Source organism: Apodemus sylvaticus, chromosome 4 (genome assembly GCF_947179515.1).
Source record: "Apodemus sylvaticus chromosome 4, mApoSyl1.1, whole genome shotgun sequence".
NCBI classification, from domain to species: Eukaryota; Metazoa; Chordata; class Mammalia; order Rodentia; family Muridae; genus Apodemus; species Apodemus sylvaticus.
In genome coordinates, this window is record NC_067475.1 from 150017160 (window position 1) to 150037495 (window position 20336).

General features: G+C 40.7%; 1 protein-coding gene across 1 annotated transcript in view; it reads right to left on the reverse strand.

Annotated features, from left to right (window-relative positions):
- The window catches only part of Dnajc5b (DnaJ heat shock protein family (Hsp40) member C5 beta), a 49375-nt gene extending 29302 nt beyond the window's left edge, over positions 1–20073 (reverse strand). Inside the window, exon 1 of the mRNA XM_052178795.1 lies at positions 19955–20073. Coding sequence (XP_052034755.1) covers positions 19955–20073 — 119 coding nt within the window. The remainder of the gene's footprint in view (positions 1–19954) is intronic.
- Between the last annotated feature and the right edge of the window lie 263 nt (positions 20074–20336).

Below are 20336 nucleotides of genomic sequence, written 5' to 3' on the forward strand. Positions count from 1 at the left end.
AATAAACCAAGATTTTCTTCATTATACTCTTCAGTATATTAAACTCTTCAGTAACTAAGAGTTTAGTGGTAGCCATTGCGGTACCCACTTCTAAGGCCCTTAATATAATAGCATTTTATTTATTTACTTACAGTAGTCTAGTCAGACCCAGATATGTAGGAACAGTTCTCTCAGCTTGGCTTGCCTTTTCTGGGAGCATACAGGGCTTAGCTTCCCCTGCACACGATTTCCCCAAATGACTAAACAGAATATTCTTGAAGAAGTCAAATTTCATAAAACTGTTAATTTAAACCAGACCGGAAAGCAGAAGCAGGTAGGCCATTTCAAGTTTTGAAATACCATTATACATTATTTATTTTCAGATAGGCTGTCTTAGCCCAGACTGACCTTGAACTCAATAACTTCAAGGTCAAGGCTGGCCTCAAACTCCTGATCCTCCTGCTTATACCTCCCAAATTCTGAGATTATAAACCCATACCACAATCACTTCTGATACACTGGCGAAAAAGCTCAGAAACTCAGCCCTGATTCAAGAAGTCACCATAAAGCCAATGCTATTGGTGGAAAAACCAACGGAATTTTCCACCACAGATGGCTTGCTTCTGGTGCTCTTGGTCCTATGCTGTGGTACTCCAGAGACTCAATAAATTTTCAGAATTCCCATCTTTGGGACATTTATGAGATTTTATTTTTCTGCCCCTCTCTGTCTCTCTGTCTCTCTGTCTCCCTCTCCCTCCTTCCCTCCTTTCTCTCTCTCTCTCTCTCTCTCTCTCTCTCTCTCTCTCTCTCTCTCTCTCTCTCTCTTCCCCCTCCCCTCCCCCTCTCTATGTTGTTTGAAGCCTGCAGCCTTGAAGCCTCACACCCCTCAAATAATGGCTTGTAATTTTTCACTCTCAAATGCTTTTGAGACACTCATTTCCCATTGATTTTTCTGGATTCTCTCAATGGCAGGGAGAACTTGTAGGAAGTACTTAGCCAGTACTTACTTAGCCAGGAACCTGCTAATCTCCGGGAGCTTCCTGACCTGGGCAGCAAATTCGTCTGCCTACGGGTCCCAGGTCCTTCCTTTCCTGCAGCTGAGGCCCATTATTAGCTCAAAGCCTGGCAAAGCCAAAGGCAAATTTTTACACATCCAATTATCACAAAAATAGCCCAAACAAGCAGCTTTTAGTCATTTGGAGTCTTTCTATTTGACTCAGCCTGCAAGAACTCAGCATCTGCTGGCCATTGACACACACCACGGGCTCTGTGGCTCCGCCCCTGAGCTGCTTGCAAGACCCTATGGAGTTCTCTGACCAAAGACTCTGCTGTGGGCTGGGTGGTATTGCCTGCCTGGGTACAAGGCTCTCTTTCTGACCCTCTCTGCCCTTGGGGGTTCCCTAGCCCTTGTAATTCAGTATGGTGCCCCCTAGCTTTCAGCACGAGGACCTCATGCAATAAGGACTGTTTCTGGTTTAACCTTGTCTGAGTACCAGTCAACTGCTGTTGATGGCTATCATGGCCATGCCTTCCCTGGTTTGGTTCTCAAACTTCCAGAACCAAGTAGAATCACATCATACGCTGGACGCTGGATGGTGGCCCTTAATACAAGAAGATTTAATGTTGTGAGCTACGGAATGAGAACAGCATAAAGTCCACCATGAGGACAAGGTAGAAAGGCCAGGACACCATTTGGCATCATATCACAGATACAGATGCCAAACCCATCCCTGCTGTGTGATTATTTCTGAAGCACCTGCTACCATAACGCATGATTCACGTGCTTTGACCATCAAGATGCCACGGGAAAAGACGAAAGACCGCATTATACAGCCCTGTGACTTCCCACATTTGCAGACACTATGGCTGCGCATTTCACCCTCTACTGTTAAAGGAGTTGTCCTAGTTTTATGGGATCCACATCACGTTTGTGATTCAGGCTATGCTGTGTGCGGCAAGGGCAGGAAAGAATCACACAGATGATCTGCTGCCTCTGAGATTGGTCTCTTCAAGCTTGCACAACTGCAGCGAGAGGCACGTGCTGCCCTCTAGTGGCCGGTGTTGCCACTGTACCAGAGACGTTCAGGAAAGACGTTTAATAAATTAAAAAATACATCAATACTCAGATATTATGAAAGCCCAAGAGCCGGTTGATGGTGCCGAGCTTCATTTTTCTGTTTGCTACCGTGTCTGGAGGTCTTGTTGGATTAATTTAAACCATAGGCATGTACCTGAACCATTCTCAACCTCTACCAAATTCCTTAAAAGAGTTCCTGCCACGCCCACAAGACGATGACTGCGCCTACTTCTAGGCTTAGCAGCATTGTCAGACAAGATTTTACAACCCTGCGAGCAACTAGCTATAAAAATATACAGTTCCCCCTTGGCTGTCTCCTATGAGGTTTGCCTGTCTCTGTTCAACTTCAGTAAATTCCTTTTCGTGTCCCCAAGAAAGATTTCCAAACCTCTTATTCCCCCTTGATTGCTCTTTCCAATTCCCTCAACAGACACCCCACTTCTGACTTGGAAAGGATAAGAAAACTGTCAGAAACAACAGTCTCCTGCCTCTGTACTTCTGAGTAATGACACCACTGTCTCCATCCTCCTCCCATTTGTGTGACTTCTATGTCCTCACCTGAGTAGACCACAAAGCATCATCAACCCCCACTCCCAACGCTGACATTTTCTATAATGTTTCTGCTGCTCCCTTCTCCTCGGGAATCACCTAGCCGTGCTTTAAGCTCTTGGTATGTGTGTACTGCCAAACTGTGGCCCAAGAATTGCCCTTTTATCTTTTTGAGGTATAGCCTCAGTAAGTTCCTCAAGTTAGTCTTGAACTCAGTATTTATCTAGCCCAGGCTGGCTTTGAACTCATGGCCTTCCTGCCTCAGCTTTCCAGGTAGCTGTGATTACAGACCCGTGCTATCGGGCCCGGCTTCCTCATCTTTTCTCTTGATTATAAATATTCTTCTCTTCCCTTACATTTTAATTGCATTCTTCATTCATGCAAAAAGGTGGTCACTCTCTGCCTCACTGTAACCTGATTTCTATTTTCAGTTCTCTCACGAACTTCCTCTCCCGTCCATGACCCTCTGGATGAAATCCCACTGGCTTATTTTTATGTCTTGTGCTTGACCCTTTGGTAATATTTGATGACTGCTCCTTTCTGCTCTAGGCATCCTGAAAGTCTGTTCAGTTCTTTTCTGGTCTTGGCTTGAGAGCCTAGAACAGGAAAAGTGGGCACAAGACATAGGAGGAGCTCTGGCAGCCAAGTTTAGCAAAAGCAGTTTTTTGTGCCAAGTGGTCAGCACACTATGAGTGAAATAGAGAATGGGAGGGACCACCAAATAACCTGAGTTCAGGACCTGTGGCTTGGGAGTGGACCTACCCCAAACAGTTTGCATTCATTACCCTTAAACCAGATTTGGGCTGTCTCTCATAAGGGATTAAGAACAGACTGACAATCTTGTGTCACTGTAGTTCTCTGTGCCTACCATTCGCCCATGGCCCTGGTAAGTTTTCAACATCTATGGCTAAAATCCACGTGGGAAGGGGTACTGTATAGGAGACTCACGTGGTGACCCTGATCTTAGAGTTTCTGGTTCCGAAGGTCTGGAGATTCTATATGGTAGAAGTTACACATCTGATTCAGCTATGCGCTGAAGCCCGAGAATCAATGCTTTGTCATTTCGGAAATGTGGTTTGTTGTGTTTATCTTATGATTTTATAAGAATGTATAGGATTTAATAAGAATTTATCTTCTGATGTATATTTGTAGCATAAAGCTAGTTTAGCCTGATATGAGAATCGATGTCTTGTTTTCTCTTATAAAGGATCTTATGACAAATTCAATCTCAAAGTCATCGTTCCGCCCACACTCCCACCCGAGACTCCAACATCAGATCCTGGACTTCTCTCACAGCCTCATCTTTTCCGCCCACAGTGTGCACATTTTGCCTCTAATGTGACCACATTAATGGGGTAAAAATGGGGTGCAAACACCCCACATCCTGCTCACATGGATCCTTACTTCCTGCAGTCTCTCTTTAACTTGGGTGCTTTGTCTTTCAGTCCAGCTGTCCACCCTAATTTTTAAGTGGCCAGCTCAAAGATTTAATCCTGAAGGAAAACCTAGGGCACATAGAGAAATTGAGTGAGCCCCGCCCTCTACGGGAGAGTGAAACAGAAAACAGGTTCCGGCCATGGCATTCGTGAGATCTGGTGTTCCAGTTGTCTCCCTGACTTTTTTCTTTGTTTCATTTTGGATGATAGTCTACATTTGAGGTCCATGAAGTGTTTCTTCTGTACCCTCAAATCTCCTTCCACTGAGCCCTTCTACTCAGTTTTTCAATGAAGTTCTTGAATTTTCCATTCCAGGACTTCTGTTTGACCCTTTTGGTGATTTTGTTTCTCTATTGACATTCTTTATTTAATGATTCATTATTCCCACCCTTTCCTTTCATTCTGTAGACACCATTTTCCTGAGCCTTAGCAAATTTGAATGAGCTGATTTAGAGTCTTCATAGTCATTGTCATGCCCACAGTCAGAGCTTCCTAAGATTTAAAAAATATTTTAATTGACTCCTTGAAAATCTCATACATATATACAATGTATTTTGAACATAGCCACACCAACAACCTCCCACATCACAGTTCTCCACGTCATGGCTCTCCATGTCACAGCTCCCCTCCCTATCCTCTGGCCAAATTTTCAGACGACTTACCCTGCTCAAAATTTATTTTGAAAATTGGATATTTCAAGCTGGATATCTGCAGCAACTCAACAAACCATGCTCTCTCTTTCCTCGTGATTTTGGTTGTCAATGTTATTAGTTAGAGGCACTTTTGTGGCCTAATTTGTAAAGTTTGTGTGCATAGACATACTAATCAGGTAAAAGATCAGATATGGAATTCTTTATATGCCCGGAACTAGAAATTTCTCAGTCCTTGCAGATGGTCTTGTGTGCGTTAGACATGCTTTCGACACTCATCTAGACAGTTTACACCTTGTCTATCCTGCTAGCTCAGAGCTTGACACAAATCGGTCACAAGTGAGAGTCAAGGCTTCCATGGATCTTCAGTAACTGTGAGTATGACTTTAGGCATGGGAGTGGCTTCTGGTTATTGAAGACCATGATATGATACAACTTTACAAGGTAGAAACAGGAGATACCTAGAGCTCACTCACTAGCTTACTTGTTAACTTGCAGACTAACTCATAAAATAAGGGGTGCTCAGGCATCTCCATCCTCACATGCAAAAAAATGCCTCTTGGTTTCAACAAGAACTCCATTAATTCACAGATTCCATAAAAATTGATCCTGATAATTCTTGACATATTTCAGCTCCTATCATGAGGAACTGGTCTATTTTCATAAACATTTCCATTTATTGATAGTTTTAATATCTATACAAATAATAAAATACAGAAAATTCTATAGAAAATATGTCACAGAATGTAGAATTTTATTGTTTTCCCTTTTCTTTCAAGAATAGCAGTAACAAACAGGCAGGCCAGGAGTGGTAGTGTATACCAGCCCTCGGGAGGTAAAGGCAGGGCAATTGTAAGTTCAAGCTTAGATAGGCTATCCAGAAAGATCCTGTAACAACAACAACAACAACAACATCAACAACAACAGAAACAAACCACCTGACCTACCCAGAACAAACTTAGAGATCTTACATTGTCTTCAGTGGGTCAAATACTTTTCCCTCCACTATTGGAACTCATCTGAGTCTTTCCATCAAGCAATCAGTCACCTGGCTGGATGCCTGCTGCATGAGTTCTCATGAAGATAAGAATTATTTTTTTCTCACTGACTTATTCATATGCATTTTCATATTTGCATTTGTCCATAGATCATACAAAATGCTCCCTTCCAGATCTACTGCTGTAATGACTGGATATACAGCTCATTCCCCTGAACACCAAAAGCTACTTAAAATCCTGCAGAAACAGATCTTGAGAGCTGAGGTACGCAGCCATTGCCTTGGTGCACTAACAGTGGGACCGTTCCCTCCCCCTTCCTCCCCCCCCTCTCCTCCGCGTGAGGCTCTGGGCTCACTCTGGATCCATTTAAGGACCCTTGATTTCATTCCCAGCTTTCCTTCCCAGACACCAAGCAGCTCATCTCTCAGACTGTGCTCTTCAGAATCATGGGTCGGATGCTAATGTCAGCACAACAGTTAAAAGCAGGGATGGGAAAGATGGATGGGTAAATAAATAATCAAGCACGAAGACCTGAGTCTTGATCACCAGCACCCACATAAAAAGACAAGAGTGGCTGGAAGCGCTGCTGGAACTCAGCTCTATGTGGGCTGGAGACTAGAGTTTTGCTGTGGCATGATGGCCATCAGATAAGCTCCAGTCTCCTTGACAGATTCTCCCTCAAGGGACTAAGACAATGGGTGACAGACCAGGACAACTGGCATCCTCCACTAACCTGCATGAGCAAGGGTATCCCATATAAACACACATACATCACACAAAATGCCCCAGCACACACACACATGGGGTGGGGAATGATAGACCTGAAGAAGAGTTGTCACATGCTGGGACCTGCTCCACAGCTCTGAAACTGGACAGCTACCTAGTCTGCCTTTCTAAACCTCGGTGTGTTCATATTAGCGTGTAGGATAAGAAGACATAAGGACAAGATAGAATGGTGAATACAAGTCACAAAACACAGTGCTTGGTATGTCATGTGTTTTTCCACAAATGCAGATATTAGTGACTGACTGGCTGCGGGTTATCTTCTGGCTTTTCTTTGACTACCCTCAATATAAACTGGCCTTTACTGAAATTAAGATTGTATTCATTTTTATGGAGAAACTGTGTCTAACCTCTAGTGTAGATTTGTATCTTTGTTATATACTCTCTCACCTTCAAAGCTTTTGACTTAAAAGTAAAAATCTACTTTTTCCCAGTATTCAATGATGACTATCAGTTATCTTTCCTGTAATTTTTCTCTATCATCTAGCAAAGTGTATAGACTAGAGATGAATAATGGGAAGCATTTGGCTTTAATTAATATGATCTCTGCTCTTGTCTACTAATCGCAAGCCTCCCTTTTGTTTGCCATTGAGTGTGCATATATGGAGTTCCTTCTGTTTAAAGAGCTTACCATGCAAAAAACAAATTTAGCAAGACACATATACCATAATGAGCAAATTCGGGCATAAAATCAGTGAGACCATGATGAGAAGAAACCATCTGAAGGGTTCAAAGTGATGAGAAATTAAACATTCCCCAAGTATAACCTAAATAAGCATGTGATAAGGAATACTAAGTGAATGGAAATGTCATTGATTTTAATGATCTCAGTGCTGAGGAAGAACAGGTCAGTGCCCCATAAAGAGTCAAGAGAATGAAATAGACAAAGATATTCAGGAGAAGGGAGGTCACCCAGCCACCTGGAAAACATCTCCAACATGGCCTTACATACTTCTCAGTGGAAGGTTTTAGAACTCAGGAAACAAATTAGTGCCTGATAGAGATTAATTTCAATTAATCTTGTGAGCTTGAATCATCACTCTGCCTTGTAAATATTTACAATTTTCCCATTAACTCTGCATTCCCCTGACAGTAACTCTTTATTCATAAGCAGCCTCCCTTTTTACCTGTAATTGCTAATAATGATGGGCAAAAACATCACAGACTGGGGTTGCTACAGAAATGATACTCTTCCTGCTCCTTGTCAAACTTGCAATTTCCTCATTTTAGTTCACTCAGGAGACTTCATTATTTTGAATTCTGGGTAATTTTTCCAGAAAGTTCCATGTAGCAGTGAATGAAATAGAAGCAGTGTTTGAATTACCTGCTGCTTTGTCAACAAGAAGTTAAACTACTCAATAAAGCACAGGGTCTTAAGTGATGACATAAAGGGTGTATAAAACCAATTTCCTCTAATTTGGTGGTCCTTGAGGAGCTAAGAAAGAGCTAGATCTTTGTGTAATTTCAAATCAGTGGACTGATATTTTGTTAAGTTTTTATCCAGGCCATAGACATGTATTGTTTTCCATTTCTTAATCTTATTTCTGTATATTTTTAAAGTATAAATATTGGTGTGAATAAAATGAATATTTATGGATGCACAAGCGTCTCAGCAGTTCACAGCACTTGCTGCTCTTGCAGAAGACCTGGGTTGGTTTCCCCACAGCCATGTGGTTCACAGACACCTATGACTTGAGTTCCAATAACTCCAGTGCCCTCTTCTGAACTTCACAACCTTATGCACACACACGGTGCACTCACATACACTCAGGTACACACATGTACACAAACTATTTAAACACTTCAAATTAACATTTATGTAACCTATAATATTTTGCTGCTTTTTTGCTTGAGATAGGGCTGAGAAATCGCTACATAATTTGTGCTGGCCTTGTACTTGCTGCATTCTTTCTACTCCTATTGCTAAATAGTAGTTACAGGTGTGAGCCACACTATACCAGCATGTGAGACTTTGCACACTTAAAACTTACAGTCTCTAAATTGGCTCTGTATCCTTTCCCTCATCCATTGTGTCTCGTTTGAAGGTCAGGAGTCACAGACAATGTACTGTGTCCCAAACAGAAGACAAGGCTTTTCCTTGTTCGTCTGCCCCCATCTGCATTTGCTGGGCCAGTTGACTACTTCTCAGTCAGCAAGATGAGTAAATATATCATTTGAGAAATGGTGCTGAAGAGCTGAAAATAAAAACACAATCAAGGAGAGAGCAGCCAGAAGCACACAATCAAAATATACTTGCTGATCACTTCACTTTTTCTTCCTGCAAATGTTAGCATGGGGTGGCACTGGGAGCACAGTGAGAGAGACAGTATCTCCCCTTAGAACTTTGATGAAGTGAGAGATGCAACCAGATACCTGATGGTACAGGACAGTGAGGCATGCAGCGTTTATTAAATGTTCTGCTTCGTAGGAAAGTGGCCTGCTGAGTATCTCATAGCCAGATAGAGGAGGTCCAGTCTGCTCCATTTCTCTCTTCCCACTTTCTTTCTTTCTCTAACTCCTTCAATTGCATTCTAACTCCTTTTGCTTGGTTGTTTCTTAAAATAAATTTGAAAAACTTATTATCTTTAACTTAGTTTGAAAAAGCTATGAAATATGCAAAGTATATGATTTTCATAATACTGAGCACTGGCATGCTAAAATAAAACAGTTGCAATGCCCACTTATTCATTAAGCCATGCTTATATGCTAATAGATATCAATAAAAAGAGAGACTAATCACATGTGCAATGTGTTTTGAGCAGCAGTAGATGGCAACTTTCAGGTTGGCTTGGTATAGAACTGTGTAGTTGGATGACATCTTTAAGTCATTGCGCACATTCTTGTCATGCACTACTAGAAATTTAGCACATCAGGGCATGTTTGGAAAGTTGATGCAGCAGCCTTGAGAAAGGACTCTAACTCACCACCCACCGCGATTTCCATCAAATGAGAACACAGTGAACGATTGGGAGAGCCTCGAAGATGCCTATCTAAGCATAGCATGTAACTGAAATCTGGAAAAGAATCAATCTAAATGGATGAACAAGGCATGATGACCTTGACCTAGAAACAAAGACTCATCTGTCGGTGAGGACTGGGATTCTGCTAATAGTCCCATAGAAAAATGAGAGCTGGCCCTTAAGGGAGCTCAACAGAATGCAAGAGGAAGAGGACATCAACCCCCATACTCCCCTGTCACAACTCACCACCAGGGAGGAAAGGCTCAAGCCTCAACAGAACATGAGACTTCTGGGCCAGAGTAGTCAGAGCACTTGAAGACTAGTGTGGCTATCAGGGAGCAGCTACAACTTCCTGTCATGCATGGGTGATGCAATACTGATGCAGGGCAGCTGTATCCAACTGAGTGGTAGGGGAGCTGCCAGGAGCCATCCTCACTTAGCTCTCAATGCCAAGAGATCTTGATACCAGGAGCCATCCCCACCTAGATCTTGATGCCAGGAGATCTTGATACTAGGAGTCATTCTCACTTAGATCTTGATGCCAGGAGCCATTCTTAGATCTCAAAATCCCCTCCTCTTGAAGCTCATCTGTGGATAGGTTACTATAGCAACTCCTTTCCACTTCACCTCCTCATGATCCCCTTTATCATGCCAAGATTCCAGCAGCAATAACTAACCTTTCCCAGAAACTCTGATAAACTGTTTCTAAGAAATGATGCCAGCCCCTGAGATTGGTCCCCCTTAACCCCTCCCTACATATTGCTTGCTTCCCTTTATATTGCCTTGTGTAAAAAAATAAAATTTGACAGCTTGATCAGAATACTGTCTTGCTGTCTGTTTCTTGTGTCTCTTGTCTCTCGCCTTCTCCTAGGTGGTCCAGGGACCCTGTTGACTGTCCTGCGGGTCGGAACAGGGAGCTGAAGTGGCAGACCAGAACTAGAGTTGGATACAGCAGTGGCCATAGACATACCCACTGAGCGACTGGTATCGCTGGCAGGGTGAAACATGGCTTGGAGGAACCACTGGATGGGAATGATCTGGGTCTTTGGTTCCATAGACTTTCTCAGCAGAGACTCTGGAAATACCTCAGGTGGTAGAAACTAACTCAGTGTGATGATTTGTCTATGCTTGGCCAGGGAGTGGCACTATTAGAAGGTATGGTCCTGTTGGAGTAGGTGTGCCACTGTGGGTGTGCTTTAAGACCCTCATCCTAGCTTCCTGGAAGCCAGTATTCTGCTAGCAGCCTTCAGATGAAGATGTAGAACTCTCAGCTCCTCCTGTACCATGCCTGCCTGGATGCTGCCATTTTCCCACCTTGATGATAATGGATTGAACCTCTGAACCTGTATACCAGTCCCAATCAAATTCTTCTTAAAGAAGGTAATATTCTTCTTTAATTATTCTTCTTTTGAGAATTGCCTTGGTCATGGTATCTGTTCACAGCAGTAAAGCCCTAACTAAAACACTCAAGTTCTTGAATTAGTTGAAAGGGTCAGTTGAAAATCCCCGAGTCCCTCATTTTAAGTCCCTATTAACACCTCAGTTGTATACCCACCCCACATTTCACTACATCTCTCCCTCTTCCTTCACCAGCTTCATTCAGGAGCTTCCTAAGAACTAGGTTGACTCAGAGAAACTAAGTTAAGAAGGCAAAACATGCTAATGTAAAGTTAGAACAAATGACAGGAATATAGATCAGCCTTTGACCTTCTAGAACCCGAACATTTTAACAGAGCCTCCTTCCAACAATAAGTTAAGTAGGCGGTAAGATTTCTAAGTTCAGAATAACAAAAAAAGACATTGCTCATCTGCAAACACTGGTAAGGGTGAAATGAGTTTGCCAATCAGTAATAAGAATGGATTGAATAACCTTGGATGCTAATGTCTTTGCAATGAGTGCTGTAGTGATGAAGACACTGAGTACCAGGAGAGATGCTATGAGTTTCATTCTATGATAGGTCACTTTAGATACGACCTAAAATTCACCTAGGTGAGCTGGATAAATGGCCTTTGATCAGTAGAACCAAGTGGCAGGCTAATTTTAGAAAGAGAATAATGATGGGGCTGTTCACTCAGTTCCCACTGTGCCTTTTCACAAAGGGTTTCGTGTACTTTGAGAAAATGGTCTCATTCTTCCCACAAAATCCCAACAAGGCACGAGCTACTTAAGCTTATAGACTGACACAGTAAAAGCCTTCCTATTGTCACCTTTTCCCCCACTCTCCTTTGAGGTAGTAGGGAAAACTACTAGTACAGTTACTTAATGAAGCATAGTTGAATTCAGAAATTCAAAGGAAAAGACATTTCATAGACCCTGTGATGGATTTATCCACAGACATTGGAGAGATTTATGTGGTCTTTGAAGCAGTTACTTATGATAATTCTCTAAAGGCATAAAGGACTAAAGGTGCAAAAAATTCTCCTTCTCAATTTTGCACACCCCTCTTAAAGAATATTTCTCCTTTTCCTATTGATAAATGTCCTTGTTTATTGGCACTGAATATCTGTGATTTCAGATCCCTAATCAGAAACAACCAGCATCAAATAAGCAAATGGCTTATTTGGATAATGTAGATCTTTGTTTCAGAGATTTGGGATCAGAACACACATAACTGGGAAGAGAAACCACTATTTTATTTCCTCCACTTCTCCTTTACTTTCTATGACAATGAGGTTTCCCTCTGTGAGAAGCTCAAATACTGTTTAAAAAGACAGCCCTCAGGAGTAGCCACAAAATTAGTTGCCTTTATGGCTGTTGTGAGCAAGTAAATACACGACTAATAGTAACTTAAGAGAGCAAGAGTTCATTTTGGCTTATGACTTGGTAGGACACCATCAATCCTGGCAGGGAGCGCATGACAGCAGGAGTATGAGGTGGTAGGTTACATTGCATCCGCACCCAGGAATCAGTGAGTGGACAGGAAGTAGGGCAGGACTACACAACCTCAGGGGCCACCTCTAATGACACACTTCCTCCACCTGAACTCCACTTCCAGAAAGTTCCATGACCTTCCAAAACAATGCCACTAGCTGCGGACCAACTTTTTCCAATGTAAAACCTATGGGCACATTTCACACTAAAACCATGACTGCCAACAGAACGTTGATGAACTCATGGTGCATCTGTACCATGGCTGTAAAGTAGAAGAGTCAGATCCTTCCAGGGCCGGGCATTGCTGGGGTATACTGTTAAAAAATAATGAATGAAATGGGATGAATCACATATTCAAACTCGTCTTGGCTACTGACAATCCATCTTTTCCTTGTTTATTTTCCTTTTTTTGTTTTGTTTCTGTTTGCTATTTCTTCCCCCCATTTTCTATATATTTTTTGTCTTCCTGTGGGTTATCTGAGATTTTTTTTTAGGATTACATGTTGCTCTATTTGTAGTATTATTACACGGTTTTCTTAGTCATTTGAGGTGGGTGCCTTCAAATGGTCTGTGAATGTATAGGTATTAGTGTTTTCTGATTTTAGCAAAGTGTGTAAACCACACAGCCATCCAGGACAAACAAGCATCATGTGGTAATATAACTTTGGGTCCAGCAGTTCATACTTTAAGAAGCCATGGGGATGGTAGTCTTATTTTACCCAGATCTCAACTGTCTCCATGTTCCTTCTCCATTGCACGATACTCATTTTGTAACTTCCTGTATTTTGGAAAGCTTCTTGAAGCACTTATTTTTTAATTTTGTATGTGTGTTTTGTGTGACATTTGTATGGGCACACACAAGTTTATGCCATTCTCTGAGAATAGAGATCTACTACTGTCAAATTCTTCTGGATGTCTTTTGTCTATGTATTTCTTAACTTCCTTAACTTCCCCTGATAGCTGAAATACAATTTTGCGAGATGCCATATTTGCAATTCTCCCCCAGCTCTTGAAAAATGCCGTGCCCACTTCCTTGCAGAAGGTTGGTTCAGGCCTGCCACTCAAGTTGCTGTTGCCAAGTAGATAGGAGGGTGTCTATGGCTGGACACTTTCTACTTTCAAACCTTTTTTTAGTTTTAGTTTTTAAAAGTTTAGTGATGCTCTTCCGGCTGCCATTTGTACCAGGGAGCCAAGCGGCTCCACAGCCTTCTGTGCATAGCCCGCCAGGAGAGAGTGATCTCCCAGCAGTGCTTTCACTCCTGAGCATAGAGGTGAGATTTCCACCTTCTCCCTGGAGGGGAACAGCTAGGAGCACATGGGGCATATAATCAGTCAACAGCTCGGACAGGAGTCTTCCCGCCACCATTTGCACCAGGGAGCCAGGCAGCTCCACAGTGCTCAGTGCATGGCCTGCTAGGAGAGAGAGATCCCCCAGCAGCACTTTCACTTCTGAGAGCAGAGGTGAGAACTCTACCTTCTCTCTGGAGGGGAACAGCAAGAGTGCACAGGGCATACGATCAGTGGAGCAGCTGGGACAGGAACCTTCTAGGCACCATTTACACCACGGAGTCAGGCCATGGACCATGCCAGAAGAGAGTTGGTCTCTCAGGAGTATGGACACAGGCTTACAGGCCCACAGGAGGGACAAGCTCCAGCCAGAGACAGCAAGGCCAACTAACACCAGAGATAACCAGATGGCGAAAGGCAAACACAAGAACCCTAACCAATAGAAACCAAGGCTACTTTGTAACATCAGAACCCAGTTCCCCTACCACAGCAAGTCCTGGATACCCCAACACACTGGAAAAGCAAGAGTTGGATTTAAAAACCTATCTCATGATGCTGATAGAGGACTTCCAGAAGGACATAAATAATTCCCTTAAAGAAATACAGGAGAACCTGGGTCAACAGGTAGAAGCCCTTAAAGAGGAAACACAAATCCCTTAAAGAATTACAGGAAAACACAATCAAGTGAAGGAACTGAACAAAACCATCCAGGATCTAAAAGCTGAAGTAGAAACAATGAAGAAATCACAAAAGGAGACAACTCTGGAGATAGAAAACCTTGGAAAGAAACCAGGAGTCATAGATGCAAGCATCAACAACAGAATACAAGAGATAGAAGAAAGAATCTCAGGTGGTGAAGATACCATAGAAACATTGACTCAACAGTCAAAGAAAATGCAAAAGGCAAAAGGCTTGTAACCCAAAACATCCAGAAAATCCAGGACACAATGAAAAGACAAAACCTAAGGATTATAGGTATAGAAGAGAGAAGATTTACAACTTAAAGGGCCAGTAAATATCTTCAACAAAATTATATAAGAAAATTTCCCTAAAGAAAGAGATGCCCATGAACATACAAGAAGCCTACAGACCTCCAAACAGACTGGACCAGAACAGAAAGTCCTCCCGTCACATAATAATCAAAACACCAAATGCACCAAAGAAAGAATGAATGTTAAAAGCAATAAGGGAAAAAGGGCAAGTAACTTATAAAGCCAGACCTATCAGAGTTACACCAGACTTTTCACCAGAAACTATGAAAGCTAGAAGATCCTAGGCAGATCTCATTCAGACCCCAAGAAAACACAAATGCCAGCCCAGACTACTATACCCAGAAATGGAGAAATCAAGCTATTCCATGATAAAACCAAATTTACACAATATCTTTCCACAAATCCAGCCCTACAAAAGATAATAGATGGAAATTTCCAACACAAGGAGGGAAACTACACCCTAGGAAAAGCAAGAAAGTAATCTTTCAACAAACCCAAAAGAAAGTGACCACACAAACACAAAATTAACCCAAAGATAACAGGAAGCAACAATCACTATTCCTTAATATCTCTTAACATCAATGGACTCAATTCCCCAATAAAAAAGGCATATACTAACAGAAGTATTTTTCATGTAAATCTTCAATTTTATCAAAAAATGTAATTCCTCTTACAATTAATTTAGTAATGTTTTATGTCTACCATTTTATCTGTATACTTTCCATGAAATAGTCAATTTTAACATGTTTTTCTATATATTTCCTGAATTTTATCAGAAATATTTTCCATGTAGATGTTCAATTTTTATCAGTAATTGTTTTTAATTCCACTTTCAATTAAATTAGAACTATTTTATGCCTACCATTTTATCTATATAATTTACCATGAAATAGTCAATTTTAATGTGTTTTTCTACATATTTCTTCAATTTTATCAGATATTTTACATGTAAATCTTCAATTTTATCAGAAAGAATTTATAATTCCACTTTATAACTTTAAATCAACTTAGAAATATTTTTATGCCTATTTCTTCAATTTTGTCAGAAATATTTTCCATGTAAATCTTCAATTTTATCAGAAAATGTTTATAATTCCACTTTCAATCAACTTAGAAATATTTTATGCCTACCATTTTATCTGTGTAATTTTTCCATGATAATCTTCAACTTTAGCATATTATTCTATATTTTTCTACAATTTTGTCAGAAATGTTTTCCACGTAAATGTTCAATTCTATCATAAAATATTTCTACTTCCTTTTTCAATTAATTTAGCAATGTTCATTATGTCTACCATTTTACTCTTTAATTTTCCATGAAAATTGTCAACTTTAGTGTGTTTTTCTTTATATATTTTTGTCAGAAATATTTTCTATGTAAATCTTCAATTTTACCATAAAATGTTTTTACTTCCTTTTTCAATTAGAAAAAAGAAAGGCACTTACCTGGCCCTGAAAAAAAAGTTTAATGATGCTGTGTTTGGGTTAGGTTTCTTTTGTTAACCTATTTATATTCAGTTGGGTTCTTATAGCTGTGGTTTGTGGGGTTTTGCTAAATTTGGATAGATTTCAGCCATTAATTCTTCAAATACTCTGCCAGTCCATTCTTTCTCCTCTTTGCACCTGAGACTTCAGTGCCACACAGCAATCTGTTAGTGAGCCATGGGTTTCTAAAATTTGATTGTTTTTAATTTATTGTCTCTCTGTTGTTCATACTGGGTACATTTTACTGGTTCATCCTGAACTCCACTGATTCTATTTGGAGTCTTTGCCACAGTTTCTGAGCTCAAGCTGTCAGCATGGTTTCTGTTATTTCTCCGTTGGAATCCACTTGGTTCTTTTGCTATGAGTTTCCTTTCCTGTGATTTTTTGCAGTTTCATTTGTTTCACAACAATTTGAGGTTTGTGTTGAGCCCTCTCCTACACACCAATGGTTTTACTTTCAATTCTCAGCAGACAATCCCAGTATCTGTCTCCTGTCAGTATGGGAGTCAGCTGATGGCCTTTCTCATTCAAGTTGTGACTTTCTTAGTTCTTTTTATGATAGGGGATTTAAAACATATCTCGATATCTTGACTAGAGATATTTGGGTTTTACATATTTTTTACTATAGCAAATAGTCACCTGCTTAGACTTAACATGTGGGTCTCCATTTACTTTTGCAGGTGATTCCAATAAGCATCTGATGTTCAGAGTCTCTGTGGTGCTATGTTGATGGTGCTATTTTGATTTACTAGCATAGTAAATAGTCTGTCTCCTATGAGCCTTTCTTCTGTAATATTCAGTTTTTTATTTTTATTTGATGTATATGATTCTTCTGCATGCATGTATGTCTGTGTCGCAGATGTAGGCCTGCTGTGGGCACACAGAGGCAAGGAGAGGGCATTGAATCCACTGGAACTAGAGTTATAGCCAGTTGTGAGCTCCCATGTGGGTGCTGGAAATTGGACCCGGGTCTTCTGGAAGAGCAGACAGTGCTCTTAACAGCTCAGTCATCTCTCCGTCTTCACATGAGCTTTTCAGCATTCTTTATAGCTCCCGGGAAAGGGAGAGGGACTTCATTTTGGCTGAAGTGCTTTCGGGTAGGGGAAGGGAATCTCCAACCTCCTCTGACAAAAGTTCACTTCCAGGACTGGGTGCCTACTGTTGAATCCATCTTACCAGATGGGATCTCTGCCAGAGGGAGTCTGAGTGGGAAGGCAGAGTCTTTAGGCTATAGACCTGAAAGTGCTTCCTCTGTCCTTATTGACAATCCTTCTATTAAGCAGGACTTGTCTAGGGTTATTGGGTGATGTGGAGTTCAAGTTGGGGGGAAGATTAAGTTCCCCTGGGTTAGCTCTGCTGGAAGACTGGGTGACAATGGAGGAAACAACCTTTCTGGGTTATGTTCTGGTGGATGAGGAGTGGAAGAGTCCCAAGATGTGTTATGACTGCTTCTCCTTTGGTCCTGAGGTCACTAGTCTGTTCACCCCATTCCAGCTCTCAGATCTCAAGAATTTCAGCCAGACATATAGGAGGTACAGTGAGAGATAAACTACTCCATCTTGCCCAGTCTGGAAGTTCTATCTGCTCATGAGCTTTCTTTAGAAAAAAGTATTCAAGAAATTCATAACATTGTTTTCCCTGAGGAGATGACCTGGAACATGTATGTATCCAAATGAATATATTATTTAATATCTCTCAGAAAAATTGGATAAGGAAAAAAAGAAGAAACTTTCTAACTCTATCTTGTTTTCAAGACGACAAGCAAAAGATTAAAACAGAGGTCATTAACAGATGGTAATTTTCTCACACCTCACTAACCTGGGATCAAACAGCATATGGATCAACAGGCGGTAATTTTATTACATCTCACTGGCTGTAAGCTCACTATGTTGTCACTGTTTCAATGCAGACCTCTGAATATAGGAATAATATTCTCAGTGGATTTTCAACCTGCTCCTGCGTTTTGAATAACTTGCAGAATACAAATGTCTAATTTAGGTAGAAGTAGATGCTCTGGGTAGCATGCTAGTGCCCTAATCAGCTGAAAAATAATATTTGTATGACATTAAAACAAAATTAATGGCAAGACACTGATTACATGAAAAGATTTTATGTTGTGATTATTAAACTTGCAAGCAGCACAGCATAATTAATGTCGTAATTAGGATATGACCTGAAATCTCAGCTTCCAAAATTAATAAAGGCAATTAAAAGTCACATTTGTAAATTGAGTTTTAAGAATGGCAAGGAAGTTTGATATGGTTTTTTTTTTTTTTACTCCACATTTTGGAGCACATTTTTTATTGTTACTAAGCCTAAAATGCAGTTGTTCTGATTTCCATCCCCAAGAACCTCACAACAGTGGTCTGAAACTTTAAGAAAAGTTCAGAGATGTTCCACCTAGCTTGTTCATCAGTTGTGGGTCAAGCCACTCCTAGGCACACTTGTAAAGCTCTGGTGCCAAATCAGTAGTAAATCTTTCTCTGTCCCCAGCACTCCAGGAGAAGTATGTGTTACAAGATCTACCTTGCCGTTACGAGGCTTCCGCCATTTTCAAACAACTGGACCATACAGCAGCCTGAAGGACTGGCACTTGGATAAGCTTCTTGGGACCACATCAGCTCCCATAGTTTATCACATGGCGAAGCTCAAGGCCAAAGAAGGTCTCATTATTGGTAAAATTGGAGACATCGATAAATATTGGTGGGCTGCTAATTTTACACAACCAAATCTGAGATCCTGCCTCATTCCTTATACCAAAATAAACTCTGGAGGGATCAAAGAGTTAATGTCATAGCAAGTGATAAAGGAGGCTGATACATTTATAATATTGTAATTGAGAGAGACTTTTTAGCCATGACAAGTAGGACAAAGACATTACAGAAATTACCAACAATTTGTCTATTTCAAAAATTTTAAATTCCATACATTAAAAAAGAACTATAAGTTCTAAAAAAAAACAGTTCAAGTCAGAACCAAATGTATACTAATTAAAATTATCATGTTTTGATTCATTTTGTTCTATAAAAGTACATCTTTACTCTTCTATTAAGAAACAACTGGAAACACAGCAATTTATGTACAGGATATTAAGCATAGAAAGAATCTAAAATAACTTCCATGTTAAATAATAAGTGCTTATAAAATGACTAGATACAATGAGAATAACCATAGGCTACAAAAGCAGGAAAACATGATATTTAATAACATGAAGATGTCTTCATTCCAGTACTTAGGAGAAAGACGGGTGGAAACTGAAGACAAAGACAATTTAATCCTTTACTACTTCATCTACACAGCAACGGATGAAGGCAACAACCCCTCCACAAAAATTAGGTAAATTAAAGATGCATATTATCTTCATTGTTGATAGTTTAAAATTAACAAGGTATTTTATATGTGATATGTATTTTTGATCCTTAGGACTTTAAGTAGAATGATATTTCAGTTTTTCCCTACAGTAACTATAAGAAGCAAGTCAGCTATGAAAAGAGCAAAACTAAAGACCAGTGTGGCTGACGGTACAGAATTTGTGACAAACCTTTACATGTGTACAGGTTTACAGATCTAGGGTGACATGGGTTAAAGTTTGGCTACTGATTTTCTTGGGTTTCCTCCCTTCTCCTTCCTAACGACTCCCTCTCCCTGGTCTAGAGTATTAACTTCCCTTTCCTCAGGCAGGGCATCACACAGCAATTCTTTCAAAAATCCCTGCTATGCCTGTCTGGCCTGAACTGTTGATACTACACAATAGGAAACATGGGTCCAGAAATCAGATCACCTGGTCTTGGCAAGAAGCTTACGTCTTTAATTTGGTACCACTTGCCAGTCACCAGAAACCACCAACAGTAGCACAGGAACTGTCCCCACTGAACTTCCATGGTACCTGTAGGTTTTCTTAATTTCTTCGCATGATGCTCCCTTATGTAGACCAAGAATTTCATACAGACTTTCTCCTGATGTTGACATAGTCCGCTGTCTTTGGTTAGGTACGTTACAGGCCATTTCTCAATCTGCAAAACCAAAGATGGAAAAAGAGCCATGAAGATTCTGTACTCTGGACCCCACCCTCTGGAAGGGAAGAGAGTTTACTTTTAACACTTGTTAAAAGGAGCACAATTTGCACCTTGGTGTGCTAGGCACAATATGAGGAGAGAAAATGACGAGAGCTAAAGGTGGTTTCCAGTCAAAGATTGCAGGACGCCACGCAAATAGAACATAGCTTTACACAACGAATTCAGGGGTATTGCGAATCAACTCTCATAGAA